At 44.3% G+C, this 13,009-nt stretch overlaps 1 protein-coding gene across 1 annotated transcript in view; it reads right to left on the bottom strand.

Moving 5' to 3' along the window:
• Nucleotides 1–3,923: 3,923 nt before the first annotated feature.
• The window catches only part of LOC126983010 (arrestin homolog), a 37,634-nt gene continuing 28,548 nt past the window's right edge, over nt 3,924–13,009 (bottom strand). Inside the window, exons 7-9 of the mRNA XM_050835421.1 lie at nt 9,679–9,822; nt 5,872–6,016; nt 3,924–5,162 (exon numbers count right to left, since the gene is read on the bottom strand). Of these exons, the coding sequence (XP_050691378.1) occupies nt 4,797–5,162; nt 5,872–6,016; nt 9,679–9,822 (655 nt within the window). The 3' untranslated portion in view covers nt 3,924–4,796. The remainder of the gene's footprint in view (nt 5,163–5,871; nt 6,017–9,678; nt 9,823–13,009) is intronic.

Below are 13,009 nucleotides of genomic sequence, written 5' to 3'. Positions count from 1 at the left end.
CCCGTGTCTGTCGTGTTGTCATGGCAGTCATCCCTGTGTTATGTGCCCATGGCTCCCTAAAGATTCAAACTGTGTGATGCATATAATTAACAAAGTTTATTTTTAATTATATATGAGGTAGATTGGTGAGCCCCGACCGCTGCCCGTGCTGGTATTCATCCAACACTCGCTGGGCCGTGGCTCCCAGTACTGCCTTCATGCCTTGGTTGCATACCTTGGTGTCAAGACAGTATTTATCATGACGCAGTGCGATGCTATCGGAATCAAAATTGGGTTTCGGTTAGCCATGTAAGGCAAGGTGTTTTGGTCAGCAAGAAAAACTTAGAGTAAATACAGCAAGCAGATAAATTGAGTTTGTATCTGAATTACATTCTTTTGCATTCAAAGGTGTGTTGAGAATTTCTGGGTAATGCCCTAAATCATAATTTTACCATAATTAAACCCGCAAGTAACTTGGGTGTTACTCCAGTTTTACACACCTCACTCAGGTGGTCGACACTTTTTTTCCGTTAGATCTCAACCTGCTCCTCAACATTTTTGTACACTTTGTCACAAATTACTAATTTCTGTCATGTACTTCATTCACTAAAATGTAAGGGGAGTTGATGGGGCTGAAGCCCCCTGTAGGAGGGAGGGGGTCGAGGTGGGGGGAAAGCCCTTGCTGTTAAGGGTTGGTTTTGGGTACATTAGATTTGTTGGATTTAATTAACTTTTATATCTGCTTGTGACCTGTGACCAAGGTGTGTCACTGTCCATTGGCCACTGGCCATTGATGCAGTACTGCCCATTCCAAGTGGGGTCCTACTAAACTATTGTACAGTGGAAGTATTACACCTTTATTCTTGAATGAAAAGTTTCTGTTGAGGAAGCCCAGCATTATGTTTGCTTTATTTGCTGTGTCAATGTATTACTATGAGAATTTAAGGTCTGACACAATTTTGGCACCCATGTCCTTGATACACTGAACACTTTTGAGTTTCATGCAATTGAACCTCCTATTTTTTGTTCCAACTTGAAGAGCCTGGTACTTATGTCATGCCCCATCTTTCTTCTTTCTTCCTATCTATTTCCCCGACACGACCTCGAACAAAACGCCAGAAATTAATCAAGACACAAAGAGGGTAAGTGATGGGGCCTGGGATTGAACCCACCACGAGCGGCGTGAGACAGAGAGGACCCTTACCCGAAGGTCGGCTAAAGACCCCACCCACTGGCTAAGTGGGTTATGGGAGGCTCGTTCATCAGGCATAGTCACCGCACTACACTTATCTATATTAGTGGGCATCTCCCATCTATCAGACCAAGCTGAAATTTTACAGAAATCTTGGAAGCTTTGTCTGTCTTTGTCAGGGAGGACTGAATTACCTGTCTTTGTGTCATCAGCAGATTTACTAATGAGATTATTGAGTTCAACGTCAACATCACTAATGTAAATTATAAACACCACTGGGCCAAGAACTGAGCCCCGAGGGACACCTCCAGTGACAGGTGCCCACTCTGAGTTAAATCCCTTGATCACCACTCTTTGCTGTCTGTTGTTCAACCAGTTAGTGATCCATTGGTGTACTTTACCTTCAGTGCCAAGTTGCTTGATTTTATAAAGTAATTTATAGTTTGAAACTTTATCAAACACTTTCCAATAATAAAGCTACACTATATCTAGTAATTTGGTCATGTCATAAACTGAAAAGAGGTCATTTAAAGAGGTCAGTAGGTTCAATAAGCAGGAGCTCTTGTTTCAGAAGCCGTGTTGGGAATTCTTAATAATGAGTGACTTTCTAAGTAACTCAATATTTTGTCTCTGATCATGCTCTCAAGCAGCTCACCTACTACTAAAGTTAGACTAATGGGCCTTTAATTACCCAGTACTTTTGTCTCCTTTCTTATAAATCAGTGTTACGTTACCCATCTTCCAATCTGAAGGAACAATGCCTTGTCACAAAGTCATATTAAATAAGGATGTGAGAGAAGAGAGTATGTATTTTGATTTTTGTTTCTCTAAGTAATATAAAATATAAACTGTATAGTCCTGGACTTTTAGTTGTTTTAAGGGGGTGGAGAGAATTAAGGACTTCATTGGTAATTATTACAAAGTCAGGCAAAATATGAATGGGATTATCTTTAAAACTATTGTCATTGCTGCTGTTAGTGGTAGTGGTGGTAAGATTGGCAGTATTTAATACAAGGAAAAATAACTTCAACAAGTTCGCAATGTGCTGGCTTTCAGTTAATTTACCATTTGCTGTTTAGGGTCCAATCCCAGTTCTGACCACCTTTCTGTTGCTTATGTATATAATTGAAGAAGGACCAAATTATTTCTACAGGTGGCAGCAATGTTTTCTTTATGCCTACTCTCTGCCAATAAACTAGGCTTTTCACTTGTTGCTTGGCTTCATGGTCAAGTCTAATATTTTGGGGGGTGTTTTGCACTTCTTGAGCCTGTAAAACAATTTTTTTTTCTTAACAAAACATTTGATTTCACTGTTAAACTAAGGTGGACTTCTATTAGTGTTATGTCACTTCTTGCAATAGGGAAGAAATGTATTCTGTTGAGTGAGGTATTCAATATTAAAGTGTTAAGAGGCTTCCTCTACATTGGAATTATCTGATTATTGCATTCCTGTCAGTGTTTGTCTGATTTCTGTGAAATTTGCACTTGAAATTAGGCACCATTATTTTATTTTTAGTCACATTTGTTTGAACTGTTCTCTCTTGAGAAATGTCGCCTCCAAGGAGCACTGATTGAATGTTTCAAAATATGTACTTAATGATTTTACCATTATGAACAAATCCAAATTGTTTTTGATCGATGACACGTTCCAAACGAGAAATAATAACACAAAACTAAGTGGTAAACAAATAAATTCAGAGTGCACAAAATTTTTCTTCACCAATGTTGTAGTGCAAGAATGGAATAAGCTAACACCTTCAGTGGTTCAGTGCAGTACAATCAATTCATATAAAAACAAGCTTGACTGTCACTTCCTTCAACTTGATATTCACTAAAGTCAAAATGCAAAGTCTTGCTGGCACTAAACATTAAATTTAATAGAATTCCACATACTATGTTCAAGGACAGATCACTCAGTCTGGACCATAGGGTCTGTGTGGTTTGGGTATCTATGAAAATATGTGTAAATCTAATAATGTTGAGAGCACTAATATGTAATCACAAAAACAGAGATGTTCTCCTACCATACCATTACTGGCTAGATTATCTTGGGTCGCTATAGCGAGATCTAGTGTGTTATTTTGTCGAGTTGGTTCAGTAACCATTTGACTTGAATAATTATATCGCTCTACAATGGACTCATCAGCAACTTTGAGAGTTTCACATTTAACCCGGTAGCAGCGGGGATCATGTTTATTAATGGTCCCTCCAAGCAAGAAAAATGAGAAAAAATCACCCCTCACACAAACCATTTCATAATAAATATCAAAGCATTTGTGATCAGATTATGTATCATCTATTTTGGGGGGTTTGTATCATGGCTCAAATTTGGCCCGTCGCTGCTACACGGTAAAGCCACAAATTTGGCCCGTCGCTGCTATCAGGTTAAAGGTATCCCACTACTCCTCAGGGTCCTCCAGAGCGCTGAGGCTGTATAATAGTCGTATAGTCACTCATGTCTTTTTCTTTATATAAAAAAAAGGTGACTCACAATAAAGTCTTTCATGTTTGCATGTTGTCCACCTCAAGAAACCAAGCACCTGGCTGGCACACCTTGTTGCTTGATATTTTGTTTTATCTTCCTATTTGTTTTAGTCGTTTGTGTTTTTTTGGCATTGGTTTTCTTTAAGAGAGTAGCATGTTTTTTGTGTCTGTTTGTTTGTTTGTTTTTAGCCTTCATTTTCTTTCTGTGTGTAACTCTTGGTCTGATCCTCGTACCATATACAAAAAGGCTTGATTGAAGCTATTACGGTACTGTTTGAAGACCTTTATTGAAATATCTTTGAAACAACAGTTATATATGCTTTATTCTCAATGTAATATGCAGTGTCATCCCTTACATCGGATGATACATAATGCGAGTATTTCCCAAGAAGACGAAGGACATAAAAATACGAGGAAAATCTCTATATAGTAGTGTACACAACACACACACACACACACACACACACAGGACAGTGAGTTCCATGAGTACACATATATACCTGTTTCTGTCATGTGAGGTGGTGACATTTTCTCCACCATGACTAGGGAATGTCACGAGTAGGGAGGGAGAGAAGGGAATGGGGAGGAGCAGGAGGAGGAGGTAGGAGAGAGAGAGAGGGGTGGGTTAGTCCTTTGGTTTACAGCGTAATTACGAAAGAATGAAGTGTGACATCTGAGGCGGTACCAGTATGGGCCATATTAAACATTTCTTCGCCCAACACACACATTTGACATTGCTTTGGTAGGAGTTGTGGGCCTTTCCTTTGGTAGTTTCATGGCCCTGGTGGTGGTTCGACAATGCTCCTGTACCACGAGCATAAAAAAATCCTGAAAACGAGATTAATCCTCATTTTTTCGCCTTTGGAAATAGTTGATGTGAGAGGTGGAAGCGTCTGTGACCCCCAACCTTTATCTCCTCGCGAAACACCTTAATGGTATCTACAACGAGCAAATAGTATCTTCCGAGGCCTCGCTGGGGGGTCTAGGCTGGACAGGAGGACTCGAACACACGACCACGCCTTCATCATGCCCTCACTCTGCGCTGACTGAAGACTGAGTGGCTGCGGGCTTCTGGGTTGTAGGCCGAAGGAAACATAGGTTCTGGGCTGAGTAGTTGCAGTGATTGGTCCTCTTCGTGGCCTCACTTCGTAGGGGCTGGAGGATGAGGGTCTGTTGACTGAGGGGTTGGAGCTGGGTCCTGAGGGGTTATAATCTGAGGGGCTGGGATTTGGATAGTTGTGGGGTTGGTGGGTGTAGGGGTTGTGGACTGAGCTGGGGGTTGAGGGGCTGCAGGTTCAGAGACAGGCTTGGTTATGGAGAACACATCATCGTCATCCTCCCTGGTCTGGCCTTCCTTCTCCTCCACCTCCTTGTCCTCCTTATCCACAGACTCCTGGGACCTCTGCGCCTCCAGAAGGTCGGACATGGACAGGCGGCGGCATTCCTCGATGATGAGTCGTGTCGATTTGTCCACTTCTTCTCTAGGAGCTTCTGCCACATCCCCGCCCTGGTGTGGATAAAATAATTCCCTCTGAGCTTGTGTGTGTGTGTGTGTGTGTGTGTGTCGTCAGTTCCCAGATGACTTATGGGCATGGAAAAGATTATAGGTGTTGGTGTGATGTAGGCAGAGCTGTGACTTGCTGGAGAGTGGAGGTTTTAGTGTGTGTGTGTGTGTGTGTAGGATGTTATAAAACGAATATTGGTGTGGAAAATATCACCATCATCATCTGCAAGTCATCACATTTCACGCTTGTCATCACCATTTACTCCTACCACCACCACCAACATCCACACCCACAAGTATACCTACCACCCACTCCTTTCATCACCATCCACTCTTACCTCTCATCACCACTACAACCACTTCTACCACCTCACTCACGCACCGTCACCCACGACAACCATCACCACTGTAGTCACAATAACACAACCCCCAATCCATTCATACATCAACCACCACTACCACTACTACTACTACTACTACTACTATAATCACCACCACGTTTCGCTCCTTCCACTCGTGTCCACTCACCACCATCACCCACCACTATTACCACCATTACTACAGTCACTACCACGCCTTTCATATTCCACCTTCATCCACTATCCACCTGTACCCACCACCACCTCCCGTTGCTACCACCATCAGCCATCATACACACACCACCACTCTCCATTTCTTCCACCCATCCACTCAACACCACCACCACCCTTACCACAGTCTCCTCCAGCGGGGGGTTCATCAGCGTGAAGGGCACCTCGGCCGCCAGCTCGCCCCCTAGCGTGCCCATACTCAGCTTGACGCGCGCCACGTAGCTCACCACGATCCCGAACTTGTCACGATGCCCGGGGTTTGTGAATCTAGGGAGAGCAAGGGAAGCTGAAGGTACACTCACTAAAGCAGCATGTTTTACGCCATTTTGTTCCTGTTTTTGTTTATTGGCCTTGAGCTGCCTCCCTTGTTAAAAAAAGATATCTAAGAAGGGGAAGGGAATCTGAGGGTACGGTCTCTTAAGGGCAAGGGAATCTGAGGGTACAGTCTCTTAAGGGCAAGGGAATCTGAGGGTACAGTCTCTTAAGGGCAAGGGAATCTGAGGGTACAGTCTCTTAAGGGCAAGGGAATCTGAGGGTATAGTCTCTTAAGGGCAAGGGAATCTGAGGGTATAGTCTCTTAAGGGCAAGGGAATCTGAGGGTACAGTCTCATAAGGGCAAGGGAATCTGAGGTTATAGTCTCTTAAGGGCTAGGGAATCTTAGGTTATAGTCTCTTAAGGGCACGGGAATCTGAGCGTACAGTCTCTTAAGGGCAAGGGAATCTGAGGGTACAGTCTCTAAGGGCAAGGAATCTGAGGGTACAGTCTCGTAAGGGCAAGGGATTCTGAGGGTACAGTCTCTTAAGGGCAAGGGAATCTGAGGGTACAGTCTCTTAAGGGCAAGGGAATCTGAGGGTACAGTCTCTTAAGGGCAAGGGAATCTGAGGGTACAGTCTCTTAAGGGCAAGGGAATCTGAGGGTACAGTCTCTTAAGGGCAAGGGAATCTGAAGGTACAGTCTCTTAAGGTTAAGGGCAAGGGAATCTGAGGGTACAGTCTCTTAAGGGCAAGGGAATCTGAGGGTACGGTCTCTTAAGGGCAAGGGAATCTGAGGGTACAGTCTCTTAAGGGCAAGGGAATCTGAGGGTACGGTCTCTTAAGGGCAAGGGAATCTGAAGGTACAGTCTCTTAAGGGCAAGGGAATCTGAGAGTACAGTCTCTTAAGGGCAAGGGAATCTGAGGGTACAGTCTCTTAAGGGCAAGGGAATCTGAGGGTACAGTCTCTTAAGGGCAAGGGAATCTGAGGGTACAGTCTCTTAAGGGCAAGGGAATCTGAAGGTACAGTCTCTTAAGGGCAAGGGAATCTGAGGGTACAGTCTCTTAAGGGCAAGGGAATCTGAAGGTACAGTCACGTAAAGGTGAATAATTATATGGGAAGGGGAAGGGAAGCTGAAGGTGGGTCTTAAGGGGGTCGTTTAGTGATTTTTATAATATGGCTTCGATCTATCTGAAAATTTTACGTGATAAACAACTTCATTATGCAGTATTCCTGGCAAGGTTTGAAGACGATAGAATTATAATTTTTCCGTTAATATTTTTTTTATTAAGTTTAGTCCTTTTTTTCAAACTTTAATTTCTATCTCCTTCCTTATAAATGATATGATGTCGGCTTGCTGTACCACTTAAGCTGAATACTTATTGGAGAAGGGGAAGGGAATCTGAAGGTATACAATATCACTTAAAGCTGAATAATTAAACCGGAAATATATGTGAAAAAAGAGTCAGTTATAAAACCCATGCAGCCTGTTAAGCCATTACCTTCGTCTGCTACAGGTGTTTTGGGGTTAAGTAAAGAGACGTGTGTGTGTGTGTGGGGGGGAGCAAGAGAAGGGGTGTGTGGAGGGGGGTGGAAGAGGGAATAAAGGTGTGTGGGAGAGAGAGAAAAGGGCATGTGTGTGGGAGCGAGAGAAGGGGTGGAAGAGGGAATAAAGGTGTGTGGGAGAGAGAAAATAAGGTATGTGTGTGGGAGCGAGAGGAGGAGTGTGTAGGGGGTGCAAGAGGGAACAAAGGTGTGTGGGAGAGAGAGAGAAAAAGGCATGTGGAGAGAGAGAAAAAAAGGCATGTGTGTGTGAGCGAGAGGAGGAGTGTGTAGGGGGTGCAAGAGGGACCAAAGGTGTGTGGGAGAGAGAGAGAAAAAGGCATGTGTGTGGGAGCGAGAGGAGGAGTGTGTAGGGGGTGGAAGAGGGAACAAAGGTGTGTGGGAGAGAGAGAAAAAAAGGCATGTGTGTGGGAGCGAGAGGAGGAGTGTGTAGGAGAGAGAGAGAAAGGCATGTGTGGGAGCGAGAGGAGGGTGTAGGGGTGGAAGAGCGAACACAGGTGTGTGGGAGAGAGAGAGAAAAAGGCATGTGTGTGGGAGCGAGAGGAGGAGTGTGGAGGGGGTGGAAGAGGGAACAAAGGTGTGTGGGAGAGAGAGAGAAAAAGGCATGTGTGTGGGAGCGAGAGAAGGGGTGTGTAGGGGGTGGAAGAGGGAACAAAGGTGTGTGGGAGAGAGGGGTGTGTGTGGTGTGAGGAGAGAGAAAAGGAGCGAGAGAAGGTGTGGAGGGGGTGGAAGAGGGAACAAAGGTGTGTGGGAGAGAGAGAAAAAAAGGCATGTGTGTGGGAGCGAGAGGAGGAGTGTGTAGGGGGTGGAACAGGGAACAAAGGTGTGGGGAGAGAGAGAAAAGGCATGTGTGTGGAGCGAGAGAAGGGTGTAGGGGTGGAAGAGGGAACAAAGGTGTGTGGGAGAGAGAGAAAAAAAGGCATGTGTGTGGGAGCGAGAGAAGGGGTGTGTAGGGGGTGGAAGAGGGAACAAAGGTGTGTGGGAGAGAGAGAGAAAAAGGCATGTGTGTGGGAGCGAGAGAAGGGGTGTGTAGGGTTGTGTGGGAGAGAGTCGACCGGTGTGTGGGAGCGAGAATGAGACGTAAGGTGTCAGACTGAGGTAAAGTTAATTGGCGTACAGACAGGACACGCACAGGTCTACGACGCTTTTGTGCCTAAGATCTTTGACAACGACTGATCTGGCCACTGACTCAAGAACCCTATTGTGTGTGTGTGTGTGTGTGTGTGTGTGTGTGTCCTGAAGCTAACACACACACACACACACACACTGAAAAACGCGTGCATGGGATTAACTCTTCTTTCAGCTTTTCTTGACGTATAACAATGACACACACACACACATACACACACACACACACACACACACACACTGAAAAACACGTGCATATGATTAACTCTTCTCTCAGCTTCTCTTGACGTACAACACACACACACACACACACACACACACACACACACACACACACACACACACACACACACACTCTCATCCTTATATCACACACCGCCTCCCTTGTCCTTCTGTCGAGGTGAATGCTCTTTAAATCTATCTCTGTTTAAGTCTCTATCTGTTTATCATTCTGTCCATCCATCTAAGTATATGTTTGTATATCTTCGTCATGCTTATCAGACGGGTGTGTTTGTATAACGTATTTGTATTGTAATATTGTGTAGTGTTGCTTGTGACGCGATGGGGCTTATGGGATTAACGAAGATCCGACACACACACACACACACACACACACACACACACACACACACACACACACACACACAATGCAATGGGTAGGGCAGGAAGAGTGGATTAACTATACGTGACAAAGTCTGTACCCCAAACACACCTGAAACACACACACACAAAAAAAATATCGTTTAGAAGAAATCAAGTAAAAAAAATAAAATAAAAAGATAACTAGAATAACTAATATGGCCCAGCAGCGTCTAGGGATTTTTTTTTTTTCTGTGTGTGTGTGTGTGTGTGTGTGTGTGTGTGTGTGTGTGTGTGTGTGTGTTTATTTTGTTGCCCTTGAGCTGCTTCTCTTGCTGTAAAAAAAAAAACGGAAAGGATCAAACATCAGTGGATAGGTGGATAAGTGGGTGGATGGGCTACTTACAAGGTGGATGAGGCCAGGTTGGTGTCCTCTGACTTGAGCCTGCCGTCCACCGCCACGCCCCTCCGCTGCTGGTTGAGCCTCAGGGTGGGTACCAAACTGAAGCTGCGGGTTAGGCCAGCGCCGGGCACCACTGGGCATCCGTCCCTGGGGGTGAAGAGAGAGGGATGCTGTGTAGGAGTGAAAGGAGACAAAAGGAATGGGGTGAAGGGAAGGGATGGGATATAAGGTGAGCGAAGGAAAGGAAAGAGAGCAGAATGAGGTGAAGGAAAGGGAGGGTAGTGTAGGAGGGATGATATGCAGGAAGGTGACTAAGGTGAAAGGTGTGAAAGGAGAGAGAAGGATTGATGTGAAGGGAAGGGAAATAGTGGATGGAATGGATGGGATATAAGGTGAGCGAAGGAAAGGAAAGAGAAGAATGAGATGAAGGGAGGGGAGGGTAGTGTAGGAGGGATGAGATGCAGGAAGATGACCACATTGAAGGGTAAGAAAAGGATTGAGGTGAAGGGAAGGGAGGTTGGCTTGGAATGGAAAGTAGATAAGGAGATAGGATGCAGGAAGGTAACCAAAGAGAAGCAACTGAAGGGAAGGGAAAGGATTGAGTAAATGGAAGAGAAAATAGTGTATGACTGATGGTGATTGAAAGTAATGGGATGCAAGACCGGACCCATGTAAAAGAATTGAAGGGAAGGGGAAGAAAGGGATGCAGGATAGGGAGAATGGTGTAAGATATAAGGTAGATAAAGGATTAGTGTGTAGATAAGTGACCAAAATGTGAGATATGAAAGGAATGGAGTGAGAAAATGCAGCACAGTAATATGGTAAAGGGATAGTGTGCAGATAGGTGACCAAAATGTGAGATACGAAGGGAAAGGAGTGAGGAAATGGAGCTGAGTATAGGACAAAAGGTAAATGTAAGAATGGGATGCAGAAAAGTGGCCAATTCGAAAGATATGAAGGAAAGGAAAATGAATGAGATGAGGGAAAGGGAAGATGGTGTAAGATAGAAGATTGACGAACGGAATAGGACACAGAAAGTTGACGAAAATGATGAAACTGAATAGGGGGAGTTAATTTCTAATGATACACTGAAACATTATGCAAAATTGTCCTAGAGTTTCTTAGTTACCCCCCTTCCCCCCATTTTCTGTGTTGCTCCATAAATCGTTGACATACACTCATCCGTTTTCTTTACAAGCCTTTCATCGCTGCTCAGGGGTAACATTAACGAGGTCAGCGGTCGTTAAGGGTTTAAGAGCTAAGGCGGTTAAGGTGTTAGCGTGTCGGGAGGCCTTAGAGAACACCTTTTTTTTTCTTTCTTTCACCTTCTATGCTTATCTTTTGTTTTTGTTTTTTTTACTCAAGTGGCGGTAATAGTTCAGGACACGAAGAAGAGAATGTTTTGAAAAGTCCACTATTTTTTGCGTTCCATAAAGGTGAATCACTCTTAATTAAATACCTGATATCCACCTGGTCCCTTTAAACTCAGGTGCAGTGGCGCTTTGTCTATCTATCTATCTATCTATCTATATACCATACTTCATTCCTTAGAGAGAGAGAGAGAGAGAGAGAGAGAGAGAGAGAGAGAGAGAGAGAGAGAGAGAGAGAGAGAGAGAGAGAGAGAAAAAACATGACCTTGACTGTAATGAAAATACCAGCTTATACATTTTTTTTTCCTTGGCTTCTTCTCCCATATAGTAAACCTGTGACCTTGCTGAGACCGCGTATTCTTGCCTCCTCCTCCTCCTCCTCCTCCTCCTTCACTTCCCTCAACAAACCAGAATAGTGCAGGATCAATACACATCTTATGAAAACCTTGAACCGATGTGTAACCCCTTTTGAAGTCTTTGATCTCCTCATGTGGTGTTTTCATTACCACCACCACCATCACCTCCACCTCCACCTCCACCACCACAACTACCACCACCAGCATGACCTCCACCACCACCAGCATCCTTACCTCCTTCATTAGCTCATCTCTGCCAATGAAAACTTTAACCTAACTTGACTTAACTTTATCTTATCTGTATTATCAACTGGATGGCGTCCCTTATAAGTTCAGTAATTCTCTTGTAACTCCTCCCCCTCTCCTCCTCCTCCTCCTCCTCCTCCTCCTCTCTGACTGGCTAGTGGTTAAGTTGGTTAGTGTTAAGAGGTTTAGAAGAGATTTAAAGACAGACAAAGCAACGTGAGTCAAACACCATCACCCCCATCACCACCACCATCACCACCACAACCTCCATCACCACCTCCATCACCACCACCGCTATTTACCTGCACATCCATCACCTTGCCTTAATGATCCAGACCACCTGACCCCCACGTGCCTGTTATCACTTTCACTGTTGCGTCATCATCCCCCTGAGATAAAACGCAGCATCACTATCTCACGCGTGCAACGGTTGTTATCTTAATCACTATCACCGTACACTCACTGTCACATTCACTATCATCATACATTGCCAACACTCACCACCGGCTCCCACTCAGCGTTACCAAATTATCGTACTCAGACACTCAGCACATCGTAATTTCCGGTTTCTGACTCACAGCTATCGCAGACACCAATAAGTAATGATTTTAACGATAACTTTAACTGGAATTTCGTTATCTGTGTGGGTAGGATAGTTTCGGGGCCCTGGAACTGATAATTGCGATGTTTTGAGTACGATAATTTGGCAACGCTGCTCCCACTATCATTAACGCCTCCCACTCACCATCACTACACTACCACCATCACTATTAACATGTTAGGTAAAGGGAAAAAAAGGCTAATTTGTCTAGTTATATTAAGGGTAGAGTGTAGCCTTTAACACTTAACACGAACCACCTTAAAAACTTACACTAAAAACGTCTAACACTACGTCTGTCGCCCCACGAGGTAGAAGGTCAGTATGGAGTATGTTAGATAGGGTATATCTGGCTTGTGGGTTCGGTTATTTTCTTTTCGACGCGCTTGATAAGGGATATGCTGCTCCTACCCATCCAATATTACTCTAAATTATTAAAGGATTATTGTCTTATACATGTGATTGGGGAAGAGTGAGGCTGATTTGTGAAGTTATAAACACTTGTTGCCCCACGAGGTTTAGTAAGCCAGCCTATAGTTAGTTAGTTAGTTAGTTTATTATTGACCACACCATACGTATTCTGTACAAAATGTCTTTCTTTGGTTTGGGTCCAATACTCAGAGCAACATGTAGAGGAGGGTGATGGGGTCCGAGTCTCGTCAAAGCTCAGCGCTGCGTCACACAAACTGAGCTCTGACGCGGAGACTCAGGCACGAGGGAGAAGATAAAGGGGTGACCTACGCCTTGTTGCCCCTCGAGGTAGT

Source organism: Eriocheir sinensis, chromosome 52, assembly GCF_024679095.1.
Source record: "Eriocheir sinensis breed Jianghai 21 chromosome 52, ASM2467909v1, whole genome shotgun sequence".
In the NCBI taxonomy this organism is placed as follows: Eukaryota; Metazoa; Arthropoda; class Malacostraca; order Decapoda; family Varunidae; genus Eriocheir; species Eriocheir sinensis.
The sequence above is the reverse complement of the archived record's forward strand: the minus strand, read 5'-3'. Positions and strand labels throughout refer to the sequence as shown.